The 24,106-nt window shown below is 34.9% G+C and overlaps 1 protein-coding gene across 1 annotated transcript in view; it reads right to left on the bottom strand.

Moving 5' to 3' along the window:
- LOC110375326 (uncharacterized) overlaps positions 1-22,916 on the bottom strand; it is a 109,412-nt gene extending 86,496 nt beyond the window's left edge. The window contains exon 1 of the mRNA XM_021333401.3: positions 22,662-22,916. Coding sequence (XP_021189076.1) covers positions 22,662-22,728 — 67 coding nt within the window. The 5' untranslated portion in view covers positions 22,729-22,916. The remainder of the gene's footprint in view (positions 1-22,661) is intronic.
- Positions 22,917-24,106: the final 1,190 nt, after the last annotated feature.

Below are 24,106 nucleotides of genomic sequence, written 5' to 3'. Positions count from 1 at the left end.
CAAACGTCACTTAACTTTTAAGTTCTCCAAATTATTTCTGTCACAGAAAACGCTTTGTGTCTATGACATTAATTATATTTGCAGTTCTTAAAATTAAGTGGCGTTTCAGTAGTCAGGTGCCAGTCTTTTGAACAAATTGCACCTTTATTAAAGTTTGAATTACGTATGATTGGGCAAATATTACAAGCTCGAGGGATATGACAAAAATACCCAATGCGAGTTTATTTTTCATATTTTCATGGACATAAATTTAGTCTAGTTTATTTTCAAAAACAACATCAGGATGGAAATAGAAATCTAAGAAAGGACACACGATATTTTCTATTTCCAAGGGACATCTAACAAACACCAAACCGGGGTAACAAAAGCCAAATATATCAAAGACAGCCCAAAATACGAAACAAAATTCCTAACCAAACAGATAAAAAAACAATTGAAAACCTACGATATTTCACAGATACTAAAAAATAGAAAGGAATCACAACAATAGGTCGGCTTTTAGAGCCAAGTGACGTCACAATCCATATACAATGTAGATACAGATACGCCTAACATCTTTTGGGCGAGATTCGAGTACGTGACTAAAATTCGCCTGGACCTAACATAGCCTCGCGAGAGCTTTTAAGCACCCCTAAGCGAGTATCGTATGTAGGCATAAACATACGTACCAAAGAGGAAGGAAAGATGCGAAGCGGTGATGGCGAAGGTAGGTTAGTCTTCTTGTAGGTCAAGTGATGTGTAGGCGTGATCAGTGACCTACGAGAACTAATGAGGCGTTCGGGTTCCTAGTCAAATGAAAATAAATCTGCCAACGATTGGTCTTGATTGATTGGTGATCATGTTTTGACAATAATAATGTGCTTATTATTAAAGATGGTGTGTAGTTTGAAACCAGTAACGTTCCTCGTGCCCCGAACATCCGCATTATGTCGCGCTACTTTCTTAGGAGATTTTGCGTTATGACATCTCCGCTAGTCATTATGTTCTCCGTAATACGTACTTATTCCATGCAGTACAAGATAAAAATAGACATTTCCATACTGATGTTGATATAAAATAAAATGGACATGTTCTGTTTCATTTCAAATAATGCCTTCTGAATAAAAAACTCTTTTTCGATATTTCCGCGAACAATATTGTAATCCAGAATTCTTTTTTGTTTTGTATGCAGCATATTATCAATTGTCCATCAGGGATTTTGCTTTGTTATTTATTTATTAAAATCCGTACATTCACATTGTTGATTTACTTTCTATACTAATAATGTTGCATTGGTTACTGCAGATAGGAATGACACATTGCTTGTGTCAAAATTATATCTGTAGTTAGCAAACAATAGATAGATAGGGAACTGATACAGCCTTTTTTATTGTCCCACTGCTGGGCACAGGCCTCCTCTCACATGGAAAGACGATGAGCTTTAATCACCACGCTTGCTCAATGCGGGTTGGTGATTTCAGAGTTTAAGCCATGTATTCACTGGGAAACAATGTTTCAGATACACAGTTTCTGAAACATCACGTAGATGTTTACAGCAACAATGTTTCGGAAACTCTGCCGTCCACATCGTCCACAGAAACAAAATTATATGTGTCTGAAACAAAATTATTTGTTTCAGAAACACGTAGGTAGATATTGTTTCTGAAACAGTGTTTATAAACAATTGTTTCTCAGTGAATACATGGCTTTATAGTCCAGGTTTCCTCAAGATGTTTTCCTTCACCTTTTTATCAGCCACTGGTGTCCAAGATATACTTAGAAAGTACATACAAACTTAGAAAAGTTGCATTGGTACTTGCTTGACCTGGAATCGAACCCACACCCTCATACTCGAGAGGTTGGTTCTTTACCCACCTAGGCCACCACAACTTTTTTTTACAGATAAGGAACAGCCATTATAAAACAAAGTGCAATACTTTTTCTTGCAAAATATTTGCTATAGTTTAGTTTGTCGCAAGCCGGTTTTATGTTACAAGATGTTCGAGATAAAGTGGGATGAAGAGCGACTGTATTGTGAAGTAGACTGGCTCCACTACAGATCCATATTCTAAAGCTTATAGTGAAGAGAATTCTGTAGCCACAACGTGTAAGAAATACAATGAACATACATATATAAAAATGATAAAGGATGAATGTAAATATACCCATGTATTTTGTGAAAAACTTAAGACATCTGGATCTAAAAAAGTCTGGTCATTGAACGGAATTCTAGGAATATATTTGGACTTAAAGGCCATACCTCTAGGAAAACTTTGGAACATCATTTGGATCTGCCAAAAACGTCTGGTCATTGAACGGAATTCTCGGAATATTTGGACTTGAAAACCATACCATAGTAACTCCTTGGCACATAAATCCAGTGTATGGAGACTGCAAATATAGGTACCTCAGTGTGTAAATATTTAAAATATGTGAAGTAAGTACTACAGTCAGAGAACGATAGCGGAAATGTCAATCTTCCAACTATAACCCCGTTCCAGCTAGAGTGAGATCTACGTCTAAAGGGTCATAAAACTACACTTGTGAGTTGCATATTTGTGAAACTTTACACCGAATTAATTTCACCAGTAATTTCTGGAACCAACGGCTGTCTATTGTCCGAAAAGACCGATCCATCTGACAATAAACCCAGAGAAATCTGTCGAGAATCTCAAGTATTTTCGGAGTACTAAGAGTATCCGCACACAGCAGACTAAAACAGTCGGCCGATAGCTGGCCCACTGATTAGGCAATTCTTTTTTTTTTCAAAATACCGGCCAAATATCTGATCGTTATTACGTGCGAGTAGTATCTATCACTCATTTCTATACTGATTTATCGGCCGACTAAAAGTTTGCAGTGTGACTCCTCTAAATCATAATAAAACAAATAGCTCATCTTGCAAGTCGTAAAATTGGACCGCAGAAGATTACATATAACTCAGTGTTAATTGCCAAAAGTCGTAACTCCACATTTGTTTGCCGAATGTCGGTCAAGTGCGCGTAGGCTTGCAATGTTACGCCAAATTACTTTCGACGAAATGTTACCAGTTACATAATGTGTACAGTTTGACGAAATCTGGGAAATGGGTTCTGAAATGTATGGGGTGCATTTAGTTTCTGAAATAATAGCTTAGAAAAGGAAAGGATGGAAGAGCTGTGAAATTGTTCTGCAAAGTTACTGTGTTTGTGAAAAGCATAGGATACCTTATAATAATTGAAGAAATACTCACGTGTTTCCAGATAAGCCCTTAACAGCTGTTAAGCAGAAATGGCTGTATTGAAAGCTAACACTTCAATTAACTACAATACTCTGCATACAAACAATATCAAGTTTCTTTATAACAACTATCATCGATGCTTTAAACTCTTTGAAAAGCTAAACCCGATCTAATCAGGTAATACCTTAACTTCATTTCTTAAGATCAGTTTCAAACAACAGAAACTGCATTTAGTTCAAAGAAGAACAATTTAATTTGAAGTTTTCAGAACACATCTAGAGCGGAGAGAATACAGAGTATAGAAAGATGAGCGGAGATACCATAATGCAGGTAAGTCAGGCGTCTTCTTCTAGGTCAAATACGTACGGTGGGCATGACCAAAACGATCAGTGATGAGTGAACTAATGAGGCGTTTGGGTTCTTTGAGACATCTGTCAACGATTTTTGGTATTACAAAACTTTTTTACAAAAAAATTAAACCGACTTCCCAAAACACTAAAAAGCAAAAAAAAAACTATTTTTAGGTGTATCGGCCTAGAATTCGGTGTCTAATGGATGTTACTAAGTTAATTTTGCCACCGACTTCTAGGCCGATGCACCTAAAAATATTTTTTGCTTTTTAGTGTTTTGGGAAGTCGGTTTAATTTTTTTGTAAAAAAGTTTTTTATTTAAAGCTTTTCAGTGATACGTATAGTTGTCACTATCCATACAAGTGGGAAGTTCTCATCAATACAAATAATTTAAGCCCAAACACGAGGTAGTTTACATATTCAGTTGTCGAGTTCCCTCGACCTTCTCTGGTTTCCATCATCAGATCAGCTCCAAATCTTCACTGTTGAATAGTGCTTTTAAGCGTACACCTGAGTATCAAGTTTTTACCCCATGTATGCCTACAACTTTCGAAGGTTGCCCTCGATTTCTCAGGGTTTCCATCATCAGATCCTGACCTGATGACTATGGGACCAACTGGCAGCTATTCCGAGTCGAACAAAAAAAGAATCACGTAAATCGGTCCATAAACTTCGGAGTAATCGATGTACATACATAGAAAAAACAAAAAAAAAAAAACATACCGGCCGAATTGATAACCTCCTCCTTTTTGGGAAGTCGGTTAAAAAATGATCGGGTCCAAAGGCGGTGACAGTAACATTTGTCGTCCCCCGTACACTCGCATTTTGCCGCGCTACTTTCTTAAGAGATTTTCCGTTGTGGCACCTCCGTTAGTCATTTTGTTCTCTAAGGCAGATAGCTAGTATTCTTGTTAGTTTCTGGTGTTTATCATCGAGCTCAGTTATTAAAGTTGAGTGAAGTTATTGTTTTATTAGTGTACAAGGAGTAATGGTATTAACAGCAATATCTTTTACGTGGCTAGTTGAATTTATTTCTGGCACATAAATGGATTTTATCTGTTTGTGATCTTCTGTTTATTTATATTTCTGACTACTTCGCGCGCATCATAAAAAAAATTGCATATATGTAGTTTCCTTCAGTATCTATCTTACACAAAGAATGGGAATATCTAACACAAAGTTAGTTTTCCAAGTCGGAAAAGTAATTCCAAAATTTAGTGTTTTTAAACAAACCGTTCAGTTTTAGTATATTCCTATAGTAATAACTTTGTTTCATGAAACCATAAGAATATTAGGATAGAAACAAGACTTTCAGTTTTAAACTACACAATTAAAAAATGAAACTTCGACACCAATTAAAAAATACTACAAATGTAAATTAATCAACAACTAACTTTATTACCGAAAACCTAAATAGCAAAACTGGCACAAACTAATATATTCAGGGAACAAACAAACATAGAGTGACCATGATAATACGTAAAACGAGACTTCACATGACAAGCAAGAATGATGTCCGTTGGTCTTAAGGCTTAACCGAAACAGGCTTACAGGACAGCCTTGGACATTGTCCATTTATTTCAAACAGAATCGTGGTCACTTACGGAGCAAGGAAAGATGTGCAGAGATACCATAATGCAAATAGGTCAGGTGCCATTCTAGGTCAAATTCGTACGGTGGGCATGACCAAAACGATCAGTTACGAGTGAAATGACGAGGCGTTCGGGTTTTTTGAGACATCTGTCAACGATTTTTGGTAGTACAAAAAATGGTCGGGTCCAAAGAAAGCGTGTAAGGGTGAAGACAGTATCGTTCCTCGTTCTCCGCTCACTCGCATTTCAGCGCGCTATTTTCTTAGGAAATTTTCCGTTATGGCACCTCCGCTAGTTATTTTGTTCTCCATGTGTCTCTACTCGTCTGTCATGTAGGATGTATAATGTGGTTTCAAGTCAAAAAGGTAAATATTTGTTACTACACTAGTTTGTTAATCTTAACTTATTGTGTATATAGTATGAGTTGAACGGTTTCAATATCTTGAAGGTCAATGACCTTGTTATTAGAGTTTTGGTTCATGAAAAGGGTCAGCTTATGTTTCGCGTTTAATAGAGGACGAAATATTATTGCTATGTGATTAAAATACTGAAAAGTTATTTACATATTGATACTAAAATAATAGGATGAATTTGTTTGGGTGGATCTACATTAGGTACCTATAACATCTTGTACAAGTTTGTATTTTTCATGCACTTTTGTTGGGGTCGGCTTTCAGTATAAACTGGGTGTTATATTTGAAGTGACTGCCTCTATGACCTCTTCAAGCTAAACCCCTTGATAACCCGATGCTGCTTGGTAAGGATAGGATAGTTGCGTAACCTTATGATCAATCGATCCTTTGCTATACTTAGCCATATTGTTTTCAAGTATCGTTAAGTGTCAAAATCGCTGTCACTCCTCACCGATCCCCTTGAAATACATATAGAGAGTTGCTACCTATTCAAAACCACGAGGGTAGCAACTAATGGTAGGTGGTAGCAATTAGGTAACAACTATATGTATTTTGAGGGGATCGGTGAGGAGTGACAGCGATTCTGACGATCACCAAGTATCCCAGAATAATGTTAGCTCTATAATAATTAAATTCAAACGACCTTATTATCAAGAGAGTGCTCAACGACTACGAAATAATTATTAAAATAATATAGATGTTAAAATGTAGACGTAATTACAAAAGTTATTTCGGGAAAATTTTCACATGAAAGTTATTTAGGTCTCGTTAAGCGTGTGTTTATTTTTGTCGGTGAATAAGACGTATAAGTAATATGTACTGTGAGTAGAGAGAGAGAGAAAGAAAATATACAAACGCCAGCAGGTAAACCTACCCGAATATGACAAATTTTACCCTACTGTGATATGGCTGAAAATAGAAGCTGTAAGTAATATTATGATTGCTAACTACTAGGCACCATGGTTACAATTCTTATCCAGGGATTACACTCACATCCAAAAAAAAAACACCCGGATAAAATTACTGTGTCATGTAAATGGGGTCAACTAGTTACTACGAAAGCACAACCAAGTACAAAATGTTCATAATTATCATGATTAATATAGTGCTTGTAGTACATAATTCAATTAAACAAATGAATGTAATTTCGGACTCCAATATAATATTTTGTATTTTCGCAGCACAAATTGCTTGTACTATAACAAAACATTTTTACTATCTCATCAAATACACCTCTTGTTAGCTCTACAAAATAAATGATGATCAAAAATACATATAAAATAATACAATCCTATTTGCAACAAAACGTATATTCAGCAAAATACGACTGTTCCCTCACATTTATTAAAATATCATTCGGAATTTTATGAAACCCATATCAGGGCCGTATATAATAATGAGAATAAAAAATATTCCTTGTTCGAGCAGCGATGCTCAACTGTTTTTTGTTCGCGGCCCGCTGCGTTTCATCTGCGTGCCGTGTAATGCTATAAAAATTCTACGCTAGGAAAGTGCCGATAAGCCCCTTAACTTGTGTAGCGTGTAGTCGGGGCAAAGTAGCTTGAATGCAGTGTTACTGTATTGTTGGAGCTCTGTAGCCACCTGCGCTCGAACTACATAATATGTACATAGAATATACAGAGGTTGAGATGGGCGGGTCAACTTGAAAGAATGCTGGATACAGGGCTACAAAAATAATTATAAGGTGGTGCAAGAAAATAAACCGAGAGGAAGGCCTATGAAACGTCGGCACGAATGTGTTGAAGAAGAGCTAAGGAAAATGAGAAAGGGTTCCAACTGAAGAAGGACTGCCAAGCTAAGTGATAACTGTAGTATGATTGTAGAGGCAATGGAAGTAAGTAAGCAAGAATATACCCAAGTTTGTTGTCCAATAAGGTCACAAATGAGATTTCTTAAAGTCACCGAATAATTGTGCTCATAGAACACTTGTATACACAACTGCCAATTAGATTTTCTTAGTCATAATTTCCTAATACTGTTAAAATAATCTTACATTCATAAAGCAATTCCCTGGACTCATTTCTGTATGATTTGAGAACCGCTGTCCTAAGGGATACATGTGTACGTAAAATTAATGAATAGCAACATCAAAAGTCCCGTTAATACTTAAAACCCTCTGTAACCTAAGCAAATTGAATTGGACCAAGTACTTAGCGAAACGTTCCCATTTTGTTACATTTCCATTTCCTTGCTTAGAGCATTTAAATAACTGGAGACGCCATGACCACATATATATCATATGTCAGATCTCAATACAGGCGAGAAAGTGAGCCAATTAAGGCGCCCCCGAGCACAGTCTAAGTACAGTGCAACAAATAGTGATACCTCACTCGTGCATTTTTGATAACATCGGTACTCACACGACAAAATTGACAAATACAAGCATTTTCAAGCACACATGCTTACGAGTAGCTACGACCGGGGGCTCATACTTTTGGCAGATGATAAGGTATGGCGTTTCCAGTAGTTTCAATGCTCAAAATTTCGTTACCAAAATGCTGATACGGGCTTTCTCGATAGATTTATCTTGTGGAATATTTTATGTTATTGATCATGTGTTTTTGTGTACGTTGTCATGGCTGTTTCTTGGTATGTTTCCAAGAATTGAGAGTAGCTATTATGGTGCCAATTACGAGTGTACAAACTGATCTTTCAAAGTAGGTAAGTAAACTTATGTTATACATGTATGTAGAAAAATTAAAATGAAATGTATTAACCTTGTTACTCGAGACCTTTGATCTTAGGTATTTTGTCGAAACAGCGATTAGGTAAACGCAAAAATACTACTTACTTGAAATTGCCTTTGGTACATGGAATTCGTACTTATATATTAACCATCTAATATTTCCAGATTCTTCAGGTTATATGGTTTTACTAGGAATACAAATAAGTGATTTGTTTAGTGGTTATTCTCCTATTTAAGCAGTTTGATGTTCAAATAGCTTCTGCTAGTAATTTCACCCACGTCTTCTGGGAACTACTTAACACAACTGGATAAAGAGTACCTAGCCTATAGCCTCCCTCAATAAATGTGCTACCTAAAGTAAAAATCTATGCAACCACGGGAAATCGGCCTGTAAGAAATATACGAAAAAAACATCATAAAGATTTATGTGTATCCTACATATATAGAGAGTTATATTTCATACTTATTGGTTTAAATTATGTGCTTTTAGTATGCCTTGTTATACCGCTGTTTATTTAATTTTCTGTGTACAACTAAAGCTCGGTACAGTTGAGCGACATTGATGCGGGTAAGTTTGTACTTTTGCACAAAATACAAGTATTTTTGTATAAATACATTAAGTACAACTTTTGAACAATTGTTATGTAACCGTTATATTTTTTTAGCCATTTTTTTTGGTTGACAGTTGATTATTTAATCATTCAGAAACCAAAGCCTCGTTTAACTACAAAGCGGACATTTTCGTAAAACGGTCGATTTAGGAACAAAAATTCCATAATGTCATCGACATCGACTGGCTGTAATTTTTGATAAACAGCCGTTTTCCTTAATAGGAGTGTTATATTTTAGATGGCATTTGTAGTAGTATTTGCTATAGTTTTTCGAGTTTCGCAAATTTTCGGAATAAAGAATGAATCTTATTTTTTCATCTATTTGTCATGGATAATATTAGCAGTTCAGTGTACTGAAATACTTTATTCCGAGAATTCATATGACATTTTGGAAGATGTGAAATTATAAGCTCCTCTTTGAAATAACTTCTCGGAATATGTTTGTTAAAACACATGTTTATGTCTACAGGGGTTAAACAGTGTTTTCGAGAAATATTATTCATTAAGAGTTCATTTTGTATGAGATAATATTAGGTACCTACGTAGGTGTAACATAATTTAAGTATTTAAACATAATGTAGCATTATGTAATTTTGTATTTTTTTTTGATAGACCTAAAAGAGTTGATTTCTCTAATTAATAAAATTAATTGTTTTGCCAATTTTAGACGACTATTTTTGGAATAAATTTCCACATAATATAAGTAGCTAATTTTGATATTAAATTTTGCCAACTCCTTTAATACCTTCAAATCCAAACAATCCCTGCTATAGAAACCTAATCTACCATACTCTAGAATCTAGATCTTCACAGGTTTCTGCTCATGCTATAAAGGAAAACGAGCGCATAGATAATTCTGAAGCCGCGAGCTGAAATCGTGCTTTCAGGTCTTAATTAGGTTAGCTGCAAGCGTTCGCAGGAATATTAGTTAGGCAGAGCCAAGCATCTAACACGCCTAGGTTTTATTTTTTATCTTTAGAAAAATTCTAATTTTAGAAATTAATTAGAGTTGCGAGCTTTCTAAAAATTAGCACTAAAACCTTTCATACTTGACCGGTTTCGAAAATTTCTAAATAAAGTTCTGAGTGTCATATTCTATCGTAAATCGATTCTTGATTAAACGCTTCAAGTCCATTAAATATTTTCCCAGCATTTTATATCGAAACATATTTTATGATTTAGTAAAATTCATTGAAGCGCAAATGTGTCGATAGTCGACCCACTTTCTGTATCAAATTAGATAAAACCTCTAAGCTAACGCACTTATAGGGTTAAGTGAACTTTACTAAAATAGGCGTGGCGTAGGTACTCTTGTCTTACGCACGAAATAGGGTTCCTCCGAACTTTTTTCAATCCCAGAGTGGCATTCGTCACTACACATCATTATTGTTAAAATCATCATTTCCCGAGCCTTTTCCCAACTATGTTGGAGTCGGCTTCCAGTCTAACCGAATGTAGTTAAGTACCAGTGTTCTACAAGGAGTGACTGCCTATTTGACCTCCTCAGCCCAGTTACCCGGGCAACCCAATACCCCTAGGTAAGACTGGTTGTCAGACTTACTGGCTTCTGACTACTCGTAACGACTGCCAAAGATGTTTAAATGACCGCCAAAACATGGTAATTGGTGTCCAAGATATGCAAAAGTACAGACCAACTTAGAAAAGTTGCATTGACCTAGAATCGAACCCACTTGGTTCTTTACCCACTGCGCCACCACGACTTTTCCTCGCAATAGGGTCCAGCAACCTTTTTTAAATCCCAGAGAACGGAGTTTGAGAATGCCTCCGTCACAACACAGTATTGTTAAATAAATCTTTTAAAAGGGCAAAAAGGAGCCTTTAATAATTAGAAAGGTACCCGCTTTCGTGTATCACTTAACCCGTTTTAGGAAAGATGGCAATCTGTTCAGGCCTGCAAGAACCTTTGAGGATTATGCAGGGTAAATCTTTTATTTACAATTTTGGGCGTATGGGAATATTTTGGACGCTTTTATATTTTCGCATTGCGGTGTTCGGAGTTTGTTCAATGTTTAATGGTTTAGCCTTATTGAGGGTTTTCTAAAATGGCAATCCACGAGGTGGCAGCACCGAGTCGTCAGGTCCAATAACTGTCAAAGTGCTTATCTTTACTATGAATAGTGAACGATTTTAGTGTTTTTTTTATTTTATAATTAAAGCACTGCATTATTGTTTTACTATTGCGGTTGAGTAAATAAAAAAAACTAAATCATATTGTGTTAACAAATTTTTCAACAAGCTTTTCCTTAGTACCAGTGACTTTTGCACCTTCGATGATCCGATTGTAATGCGGTTTTTTTTGTTTAGAAGGTATGTCAGTCGGGAGTGTTCTTAGCTATGTTTGGTGGAAATCGGTTCAGGTCTTCAAGGTCATCAGCTCGTTTGCTAGATGTTATAGGAATGTTACACGCTCAGTTTACTTGCAAGTATATGTGGGATCTGAAATTTGAAACACTAATGTCTTTTGGAACCACTGAGCTGGTCTGCTGTTAGGGCACGAAGGTAGGAGACGTAACCCTGAACTGCCTTTTAGTAAACGCATCGAGTTTGGGCTCGTTGAATTTGTCTTGACGAGTTCTCTTCATGTTTCTGATTGACGAGAACCTGATGCTGGAAATGGGATGTGGCGGATGAAACCCCGAAATGCCGGAATGAAACGGATAAACCGATTTATATTTTTGCTGAAAATTTAGAATGTCCAAAGGTTAATCTTTATTGTTTCTCAATCTGTGCAATTCTCCCAGAGCCAGTTTGTCATGAGGATTGTTAAACAGCTTCCTTTGGCCGAGATCGCATATAGCGACCCCATCTTAAGATAAAATAAATTAAATGAAAGAAGGAAAAATTAAGGAGCTCCTTTAAAAAGCATGAAATAAAATTAAATTATAAATTTAAAAAAACCCCCGACGAAAAAGTACGCAATAATTATGACAAAAGGTTAAAAACGCTAAACCCTATAAAAAGCAAAAAAATAACTTTTAACACTACGTAAACTAAATTTTGACGTGTCGGGGGACCGGTTTTTACCTTCATAAATAGGTACTAACATAAATCAAATGATACCTACCTAATTACAACATTCGTATAAAAAAAAAACACGTATCTAAAGTAATGAATTAGAGCGGTCCCCCGACACGACAAAATTTAGTTTACGTAGTGTTAAAAGTTATTTTTTTGCTTTTTATAGGGTTTAGCGTTTTTAACCTTTTGTCATAATTATTGCGTACTTTTTCGTCGGGGGTTTTTTTAAATTTATAATTTAATTTTAGTTCGGAAACCTTATTCTGACCGTAGTCCATAATAAAATCAATAACACTTCCAATATAACAGAATTTCAATAAACAATAAGTTCGGCACCTACAATTCCATACTATTTGACAGCTGTTTGGACCAGACGCATACGTGGCGCCACCCGGTGGCAGAAAAAATTTCAAAAACCCTCATTTGTTGCTGGCCAGTGCTGTATCTTTTTCAAATAAAGAGTAGGTAAATTATGTTTGTTTGTAAGTGTAATGTAAACTGACGTTTGTGGTACAATCAAGATCATGTAGTGATGACACTCACCGTGTTTGCGTCATCAATTTCGGAAAAAGAAAATAGAGAAGCAATTGATACATAAATAATAATTGTCTTCCAAGACTAAATGGGATTTAAGAAACCTGGAGATATCAGCGAGTGTTTGTATTAAAATTTAATCATGTACCTAAGTATAATTATACCTATAAACCACCTTTACATAACGTAATTATAACGCTAGGTACGATTTAAGAGGTACACCCAAAATAGCATGCGAATGAAATAAAATATTTCATATGCTTGTCGCTAATTAAACCAGCTCTCATAACGAAAAGGTAGAAAATGTAATAAGGCCACTAAGTATAGAATACTGTGTAGTTTAACGGTCTAGTACCTTTACAAGGAGCTACTTACTTAGAAACCTGCGTTGAAATGTTCTGGAATATACAAATTCAAACTACTGCGGTTTGATACTCAACAGAAAGAAAGAGGCTTGGTAGATCATGTAGGTAAATAATAATATAGGTATAATACAAAATACAATGCTACCTATATATTTAAGTACACTTTGACAACATTCTTAGTTGGCACAATGTTCACTTTACTGGGCTGTCGAACTGACAGTCCCAGATTCGATTCCCGGTACAGACAACATTTGTGTGATTAAAATTTTGTTTACTGTGATATCATTATGGGCGTTACTCTATGTATTTATAAATCTAGTGGTACATATGAAGTTTATCAGTTTTGTGCTACAAAACCAAGTTTTTTAATGAAAGCTACCCCACTTAATTCCCATAAATATTCATTTCGAAACATTTATCTGTACTAAAACCTTTTTAAAGCGCTTAAAATTACCTTAATGCGGATAGAGTTCCGGGTCAGGTTGTCGATAAATAAAATAAACAAATTGAATTATTTAAGGCGTTCAATAAGAATGGATAAGCTATAACCCTTTCTGTTAAGGTTTATCGCACCTTGACCTTCAAGATTCTGAAAAACGTTTATGATTATTTATAGATTTTGTTAGTTAAATTATAGATGTCTTTATATTTATGTATTTATTTATTTTGTGGCCTTTCTATGAGGATATCACTCTATTTGTAAATGGAAAAGCAGGAGGAAAAGTATTGGATAAATCAAAATATTCAAAATCATAGTATGTGCGTAATCTAATCAGCAACCTCAGTACAGTAGATAATAATTTTGTGAGCATCACTTTTGACGTCTGTCAAACCACGCATCTCTTTTGACACCTGTCAAAAACTATTCAAAACTTTTGACAGCAGCTGTCAAAGTTTTAAATCTGAGCTTATTGCACTGAAATTTTATATTAATGTTACGAGTATTTAACCATTTTGCTCGGTAAAACTGTGATATTTTCACGGTGCAGTTAATTTTATGCATTTTTATTTGCGAAAGTTAAGTATATTTGTATGAGCGAGTTCACACGAGTTTGTATCGGGATATAAAAATAATTTGAGTTGATATTTATTTTCGCGTTCATTGGATTATTTGTTACTTTATTGGCGGTTTATTTCAGCTGTGTTTTCAACCTGCAGTGAACATGATTAATCTCATAAGTTTAAACGAGCGCGAGTTATGTTCATCCCGGAAACGGCTTTTGACGAATAATATTTAATTTTGTTTTACTTTAACAAAAAATAATTTTATTATTATTGTACTTGTCCAAAAACCATGTCCACTTCGGAATTGATCTTAATTGTTATACAACTGAAAGAAGTGCTCTTCAAGGTTATTTTTATTGCATAGGTTTCCTAACTATTACCTAAAGAAAAAAAATGGGTTGAGCGAGAGTGAAGCATACCTACTCCTTTCTTCTCAATATAATTGCCCAAAACTAAAAGTGTTCGTTTATTAAAACTTGTCTGAAACAGCTACTAGTTACCATCAGAAAATCAAAATTTAAAGCTAGCTAAAATATTCGATTTCATTAACTTTAAATATTAGAATACAACTTTTCTTTGAACACATGCCTATTAAATTCATCTATTGTCTAGACATAGCTTTTATCCAGTAATTGGACAACTTACCCTACAAGTTTGAAATCATAAATAGCATCATTAAACAAGCAAAAGAAGTCTTAAAGCCTCTTTAAATAAAGTTCAAAATTGATGTTTTGAAAACAATAGGCTTAAAGATTAGGTATCGTTCAATGAAGTTTTCTAATTTAAGAGTGCAGTGTAACATGATAGTGGATCGAGTCACCCTTTTATTCACTCATGAGTGTTAAAAAGACAGCTGACCTTTTTGTGTCGTAATGTCCTCATCATCTCCTGAGCCTTTTCCTTTCCTTTTTTTGCGTAATGTGGACACATGTTATTATTGTAATAAATAAAAATAGTGTCCAAATTCAAAAGTAACCTATATTTTCACATATACGCAATCAAATCTATATAAAATAATGCTTTAGAATAGTAAAATTAGTTTTCTTTTAAACAAGAGTTTGGTTTCAGGCTTTTCAGCTAAAGCAAGCGTGTTTGTTAGGCTGCCGTTACATTTATAAGTTTTGTTCACGTAAGAAGCTTACATAAATAATTAAACTACGATAAGGTTTACAGATGTAAAACCCTTCCTAAGTCGGTTATAGTAATTTCTTCGAACTTACAAGGTTACTTGCATAATTTTTACGGAATCAACTAACAAGTTATTTAATGCCTAATCTCGGGGTAAGTAAATAACCACCTAAACCAAATGAAAATCAAAAAACGAAAAGTGGTTACTCTATAATGTAAATGGCACCCCATACACTTAAAACCCGCGATAAACCAAAACCGATGAGGCTAAAGTGAGAGTACCCCTTATCACCAGAAAACTATAATCTGAAGGTCAATAAATAGGACTTGGAAACCTTTGTAGAACATTAACAGTAAATCAGACCGTCGAGGTGAAAAGGTCTGACGAAATAATCCGTTTTTCAGACGTAGGTACGACAGAATGACAAGAACTGCTTTAGGGATGAAAATGGACGATGGTATCTATGTTGTTAGGCGAATGACATCTGTAACCTAGAACTGTACTGTATAATGGAACCCAAGAATTTTGGTTATTGGGTTGTTCCTAATAGACCTTTTTAGATTTGACCCAAGATTTTTTCTGATATATTGCATGAGTTTAGCATTTGACTGACAATATTTTTGACAGAAGTTAAATTCAGTCTGTTTGAAAAGATATTCCATGTTATACATCACACACAGTCTTGATGACTCTTTACCAAATAATTTCACTATAGATACAGATTTATAATTTAAAAAGTAACAACCTACCGACATGTAAAGGTAGAATTCCGTGGATAGCGGCTACGACAGCCGCGCGCGGCTTACGACAGTCGTCGGCCGCGCGCGACAATAGTCAACCTATGAAAATGTATGGCACCGTTGCCGAGGTCCGCGACAGTCGCGCGCGGCCGACGAATTTCGTAAGCCGCGCGCGGCCGTATGCATCTCAACATGGTCTAGCGCTTAGTAAAATCTATATAATTTTAGTAAAACCAGAATTGAATTGTTTTTTATTTAGTCGGCAAAAGTTCCTTTTGTTTTCATTACAATACAAATGCTTTTGAATCAGTATTGGGTAGTATCCTTCATCATTTCTACTTTTAAAAAATAGGGTCGATTGGTAATCTATTTTCATAATACAGCCACAGCAATACGTCATCCTCTTCTTCTTCAAGGATATCAATTAGCACTTCGACTAGAGGGAACGGACGAACAAAATCTACTAATTTCAACACAATGCCGCGCGCGGCTTACGAAATTCGTCGGCCGCGCGCGACTGTCGCGAGCCTCGGCAGCGGCGCCATACATTTTCATAGGTTGACTATTGTCGCGCGCGGCCGACGACTGTCGTAAGCCGCGCGCGGCTGCGTAAGCCGCGACCCACGGAATTCTACCTTAAAAGGTCGTGTGCTTACGCACGCGCATACACACATACACCATACACACACACACACATACACACACACTGACACACATACAAACTCACACTATACACTTCTCATTTGCTCATATCTCTCACTATGTTATTAGTCTAATAAAAATAATTGTACCTACCTTCATACAAAATAAAAAATTGTAGTTAGTAATAATTGTACCGAGATACAGTTAAAGGGGATTGGCACTGTTTCTCCTTAACACGTTCAACGCGGAACGAGACCTTTTAGTTCTCGTTTGTGACGTCTTAGTATCGCGCAAGTAAAATCCTATGTCCATCTCATTTCGGCAAATGATATTTCTGTATGTTTCTTTATTGATAGAGTGAGACAAATATTTTTGTTCACATTAGGTACATTGGATGTAGTTTTTTTATAAATAAAAACGTACGAGATCTAATAGGTCTCGTTGCGACCAAATAGTAAAATTTTGCATCTAGCGCGGAACGAGAACTAAAGGATCTCGTAGCGATCTCGTGCGAATCCTCACAAGAAAATAATTAGTGTCGTGTCAACTTTCGATGTGTGCATATCAATTACGCTATAATCCGGAAGTGACCACTGAACACAAATATATAGTGAATACCAAGAAGAGACGTTGTGTGAGTTGCTATGAAAAGGCACGAATTACAATGACTAGTAAGGAAGCGGATAAAAAGACAAAACAGGTAAAAGGTTTCTGTGTGAAGTGTGAAAAAACTATGTGTCTTCCTTAACTATGTTTTAATGAAAAACATTGTCATTTTTTGCACTGAATAGTTTATAAGTTTCTAATGCCTTACACAATAGTATTATAATAAATGATTAATTTTATCGATAATGTTGTTGGTCTTATTGTTTCTCATCACTATTTTTTTATCGATACTATGCAATATCTGCAAAACGAGATCTAAAAGTACTCGCATTTTCTTGCTATCTAGTGCAGAACGAGATCCAAAAGTTCTCGTTTTTCTATTTTGTAAATTTTCCATTATTGTTTTCGACATAACTTGAGGCGGTGAAAACCTACTGAAAGGTCTGATCATCTCCTACCTACACATACAAAAAAAATATAAAATTATTAAAATTTCATAAAACTATTGGGGTTTGAAGTGACTGAGTCGTACGAGATCTGCTGGATCTCGTTGCGTTATTCCTGATGGAGCACGACGAGAACTTATAGATCTCGTTGCGTCATATTAACTAGATGCATAAATGGGCTTCCGCGATGAACGTGTTAACACAGACTATCTAATAGCCTAGCAAGGAGAACAGCACGTCACCCACTTGATTGTTATAAATATTTGGATCTACCCTTTTTGTTAATGTGTTACATTAAGCTACAATCTGTTTTACGTGTTTTCAATAAAGATTATTATTATTTCAATGTAAAGGTTTAAAATGTACTTGATGCGGGTAAGAGCGACATACATATATACAATCAAAACCGTCGACAGTTTGTTTAACGAGCTTTCCAAAGCAAAACCTTCCCATTTTATTAAGTGTGATCACACATCCTTTATTTGCTACATAAGAACCCAGCTTTGCCTTATCTATTTCTATAATCAGTTCACCAGGATCTATCATATGTTAATTTTATTCCGTGATGCTAGGAAACCGGATTAACCCAGTTCTTAACGTCCTCTATGCATATGGCCTTAATCCTGCGTATCCTGATAAAGAACTAGAAATGGCAATTGTGTTTTTCTTCAAGTGTGTCATTTTTATAGACTGAATAAGCTATTAAATCCAGTAGGTACAGCAAAACATGATTAGGTCTTATCAAACTTTTGTATTTCGACTATTTAATGGTGTTAATGGCACTAGTACCTAACTGTTTCCCGAGATTCGTGCCTTAAGGAAACTACTTTACTTCCCGCATCTGGATAAAAAATAGTCGTTGTCTTTTCTCAGGCTCTAAACTGCCAGTATAGCTTTCATGACAAGACAGACAGATATAATTACTTTCGCATTTATTACATTACTAGTTAAGGATTCCGCAGGATTATAAATAAAACTACTTAACTTCAAAAGCATCTTGCAGCGAATTCCTTTAAAAATCTTCTCACAGTCTAAATAAGTTATAATGAAGTTTAAGTACCTAAATAATTAGGGCAGATTTTCCGACGATTGCAAAGAACTGACGCCATCTTCTCCAACTAGAAACTTTACTTAGCGCTACTATGAATAAATTATCCAACCGTTCGTTTTTTAATGGGTACTGAAATGTAGGGAAAAAGCTTCAGTTACCTACATAAATTATTTATTTAGGTACTAAAGACTAGCGCTTCCATTTCCATCTGTTCTCGTATGAAAAGTACGGAAACATAATTTTTTGAGAGATAAAAAGTGGGTTGGTATTCATTCTGTGTTAATTAAGAATGTACTGCATCAAGTAATACACGGATTCGGTGGTTTTTATTTGCGTAAATAATAATAATAAATTAGTATTTCCGTATAATAGTCACAAAGTTTCGTGTTTATAATTGAAGTTTATGTGTGCGGATCATTATTATAACTCTTCTAGGCTTGGAAAAGTGACTTTTTCCACTTAAATCTGGATGTAAAGTTAAGATGGATTTTGGTCAAAAAACTGAATGCCATTAATACACATAGATATACTGATTTGTGACCCCAAACTAACTATCGGCCTATTAAAAGTTTGCAGTGTGCTCTTTAAAGGACTAAGTTACGTTACTCTTTTACGCACGAACTGTAACTAATGAAAATACAAGGAATTGCGATAATTTTCTTCCAACGCAATACACCTTATTCGGAAGTCAACACAACCTAAATTTCAGAAGTAATACCATCTAATAAATAATGGTTTTACGACAGCCTTTGATGTCAAGAGGTGATAATATTGGGAGCGTGGAAATCTATAGCACGTGATTATCGGTCATATTGTAATCTAGTTGCAGACTTATGGCGTAACGTTTCTGTTCAATTTCAGCTCTGTATAAATCTGAAAGAGGGAAAATTGTTGCTGGATACAGAAGGTAAAGAAAATATATTGTAATTTGTGTGTAGGTTATTACTAGTGAGTTATTAAATAATGATCTATTTAGCCCAAAACTTTTACAGCATTACTACAATAACTTAAACATCTGTTGAACCATTGTCTAAACAAAGTGTGGCTGCAAAACGGACCTTATTTCAACGTCATAATCTGTCATTTTTTTACACAAGTGTTCAACAGACGTTTAAAAGTTTTTGTGGTAAAATTGCAGTGTTCCTTGCACAGTATACATACAAAAACTCAATAAAAGGATGTAGAAACAATCTTAATTATTTATTGTTCCGGATTGAAAAACAAAATACGTTTTACATATTTTCAAAATATAATAGCATTCAAAATCAAAAACTATTTGAGACTACAAAAATAGCATTAGTACGGATAAAGGCTGCATTTTTAATTAATTCTGAGACACGTCTTGTAACCGCAATGGTACGGGTTACCAACTGATAAAATTGCATTATTCAGTTCTAGTATTCAGCCTCTATAGCCTAGATTCGTATTTGTAGTAATATTAAACTGGCAACTTCTGTGATGGCTGTATTTTTTTCGTAGAAGCAATCTTGACAATGCAGTTATTGCGTTTTTGTTTTGAAAATAAAACAACTCAAAAATATAAAAATCCTCGATCCATAAGGCTGATAATTTCAAAAGTAAAAACCTAAGTTAAAATTCTATAGGTAACACTAGAATTATAAAACGAAGTCTTCCTTATAGTCAGCTGGGATTTTCGTGTGGTTTTTACCAATAGATAGAGTGATTCACGAACAACGTTATGATATGCATATCATATATGGATGTATATATGATACGATATGATATGTATGTATGCTATGTATTGCCACTAGGTTAAAATATAAAACTTTTCAAAATACTTAAGCTCAGTCTAAGCACAGAGTAGACCGCCTACCATTTTCTTCCGTAATCAATAGCGTTATGTTTTCTTATGGAATATAGAAAATTGACGCAAACGAATTTGCATATAAAACACATGTTTTCTTGACAAAACCTCTTCACATCATCCTACACGTATTTATGTTCAGTTAGCAACAAAATATTCTAAGATAAACTTAGGTACCTATGATTTTTAAATCTTCCGTTCCGAAAACGTTATTGGATCAATCTCAATATGGTTATTCTAGATATTTTTTTCTTGGCTCAAACTGCACTTTCAGTAGAAAAAAATATTATACATAAATAAGTTACTAGATAATCCAAATAGTGTAAGGTAGCTACACTATACAACGCAGCATACTCGCTGATACACTATATAATTACCTTTATATGTATCTAGACACACGGCAGTGTGTCCGCCAAGTTCGAGCAAAAAAAGCGACACACCGGCCGTGGGTTATATTACACGAACCATTTCGGGCCAAATTCGACCCCCCTGTAACTCAAAATCTATTTTATTTACGCATATCAAATTTCTAGTATCTGTTGAGACCCCCTCACTTATCTAAAATACAAAATTTCATTAATATACCTATTGTAGGTCTTGAGATATTGACGTCAGAAAATCGCTGTTTTTACTATACACTCACTGACTGACTGACTGACTGACTGACTCACTCATCAAAAACCTAGACCACTTCCAATGGTCGTATTGACTTGAAATTTGGCATGGAGGTAGGTCTTTATGTCAAGGTAAAGGGAAAAATCTGAAAATGGCCAAGTGTGAGTCGGTTTCAAAATAATGAAGGTGTTTTATACCCGGTGTAAATTTATACCCCTAAGGAACTAATGGTCGTATTGACTTGAAATTTGGCATGGAGGTAGGTCTTTATGTCAAGGTAAAGGAAAAATCTGAAAATGGCCAAGTGTGAGTCGGTTTCAAAATAATGAAGGTGTTTTATACCCGGTGTAAATTTATACCCCTAAGGAACTAAAACGAACTAAATTTATTTATATTTATATAATATATCTTCGAATGGTACAAAGGTTTGTATTTAGTCAAAGTAAAGTAAAAATCTGAAAACGGCCAAGTGTGAATCACTTTCGAAAATAACGAATGTGTAACTTTGATCCACGAACATAATATATGATAACATGTCATGTCAGTCAGTTGGTAAATCTAGTCCATTTAGTTAATCTAGTTCATTTCTTTGTAAGAAACATAGTGCATATTAAAAAATCTAAAAAATAGTATAAATGAGACATTTCTTTAACTAACTTCATCATAAGAAAAAATAAAATAAACAACCTTACAAAATAAATGAAATCCCACCCAAAACAAAATGTGAAAGACTGCCAAGTTCGATAATATGGAAATGCTTCGCCTATAAAGAAGTGAGATCTGAATAAGTACCAAGTTCCATACACATACCTCAGTTAAAATAGTTACTTTTAATGATGATTACTTGGCAAGTTTTAATAGAAAATTAAATACTTGATTCATTGCGTTTAGTAGGTTTATAACAAGGTGTATGAAAACTTGCCAAGTAACATCATTAAAAAGTAACTATTTTTAACTGAGGTATGTGTATGGAACTTGGTACTTATTCAGATCTCACTTCTTTTATAGGCGAAGCATTTCCATATTATCGAACTTGGCAGTCTTTCACATTTTTGTTTTGGGTGGGATATCCATTTACATAGCAAACATTGCATACCAACTTCATAATATCACAGAAGATAAAGAAATATCGAGCACCCGTGATACATAACTGTAGATACCAAGTTTTGCAAAACGAGTTCGTCATATTCATAATGCAATAGGTAAGTTTGAGAGTTCGTGAGTTCGTCACATATGAACCTAAGTTCGTCACACATGCACCTACGTGCCAGTATCACCGGAGAACGAGAGCATTCCAATAACCGGCCGCCTTCCGCTCAATCTCGTCACTAGTTACGAGAAATATTCACATTTTTACATTTCTATAGCAGAAATATCTATTTATACTGTCATGAGCACGAATGCTATTGCACTTGCAAAAGAGATTTAATATTAAAATGATAATACATGGATAATATGTTGATATTATTCAGATTCTTCACTTTTTAAAGATTAAAATTAAATATAACGTATTTATTCTTAGTTCAAAAAGTATTCCCTTACTGTATAATAATAAGTGTCAAATAGGTAAAAAAAACTGAGATAAAAAAATAATACAATAAAAAAGCTCCATCTCCAACTATATTATCGGGCACAAAATGGATCGTCAATTCATTAGCTTCAGGAAAATTCATTTATAAAAGAACGGCAACGTAATTCGATTTCCCGTTTTTTACAACAAAATTAATGACATCAAATTGACAGTTCAAATGGAGACTCCTTTCTTAAAATCACAGTCAAATTGGAAACTCACCCCCAAAAAATGTCATTAATAAACAAACAAACTTGACAACTCCTTGGCCAAACATTTTAGCACTCATTTGGAAAATCACTCACACTCAAAAATCAAACAAAATCCAAACTTTTTTAAACTGAAAAAACGTTATATCAACATTATAAAGACGTTATCGTCAAACGGTCCGAATTCGAATTTGGAATTAGGCGGCAAAAGCGCGGGAGCGACGTCTACTCTCCCCCGAGGCTAGTGTGGTACTGAAAGTTGGGATCGCTACCTGACTGGGACGTCAGATTTCAGGGTGCCACAGTCTATCAAATTTTAAAACAATTTTCTTGTTACACCGTTTTCATTATAGTAGTTTTGTAAAAGGGTTTCTGTGACTGTGGTTTTATGACACCCCCGTAGAGAATAGTACCCAAAACGATTCATTTGGGTGGATTTAAATGACAATTGTCTATCCAAACGCCAGTTATGCCTTACGTATCACGAATCCTCATTTTCCGTTGTTTGTACGTGTATTGCCAGTTTGGGTTCGATTTAACGATTTGCAAGTCAATTGTTTTGAAATTACGACAATTTCTGTTGCTGTTTTAGTATTTTCTGTTCAAATAATTTCGTGGATCGTGCCTAATTTTGCGTGAAAAGGTTTTTTATTGGGTCAGAGTAGGTCATAAACATAGGACATTCGATACATACAAATTAAACTTGGACCTATTTTTCAGTTTTATTAGACTTGAGTTTTATGGTAAGGGGAGAATAAAAAATGGTCATTATTATACAGAGTTTATTAAATCCCTCTCACAGACAGATTAATGGATTCATTGACTTTTCAGTTCTTCCAAGTAATATTACACTATTATTGATCTTGCATTAATGTGGAATCAGAATGACAATATTCGTGGAACTTGCGCAATTAATAAGGGGGTACAATTTAACCCTTAACTAGACGTATTAAGAAAATCTTGCAAGTAGACGCATTTGGTCTCTCCTGACCCCAAACATATCTACTTGTTTTTTTTTTTTTTTTTTAATGAAACAAGCAAAACGAAGAACTATTAATGCACTTTCTTTCTAGATTATTCTATTATAATTATTTTTAGATAAATCAAATGGTTTTTGTATTTGTATCTACACAACTAAAAAAACTTCTTTTGTGTCTCAACCCCCATTCTTGTTTAATATCCTGCTTAGTCTAGTTTTTCTTTATTTTTTAGATCCCACTCGCCTATTTAAGTGTTAAACACCTTATTGGAATTTTGAGTTCACATACTCCATTCATTGTGCTGAGAATTTGTAAACGAATACCGAACGCATTGAAAACCAGCAAACATTTGATTTGGTTGGAGTTGCTAGCTATTTCCCGCGGTTTTGCTGCATTTTGTAACAATGGGAATTATTCTAAATACGCCAGTATGGAACGTACCTGCGGTATTTAATGTAGAGTATATTTGCTTACAAGC

This window comes from Helicoverpa armigera, chromosome 14 (genome assembly GCF_030705265.1).
Source record: "Helicoverpa armigera isolate CAAS_96S chromosome 14, ASM3070526v1, whole genome shotgun sequence".
Lineage (NCBI taxonomy): Eukaryota > Metazoa > Arthropoda > Insecta > Lepidoptera > Noctuidae > Helicoverpa > Helicoverpa armigera.
This window is presented reverse-complemented; position numbering and strand designations above follow the sequence as displayed.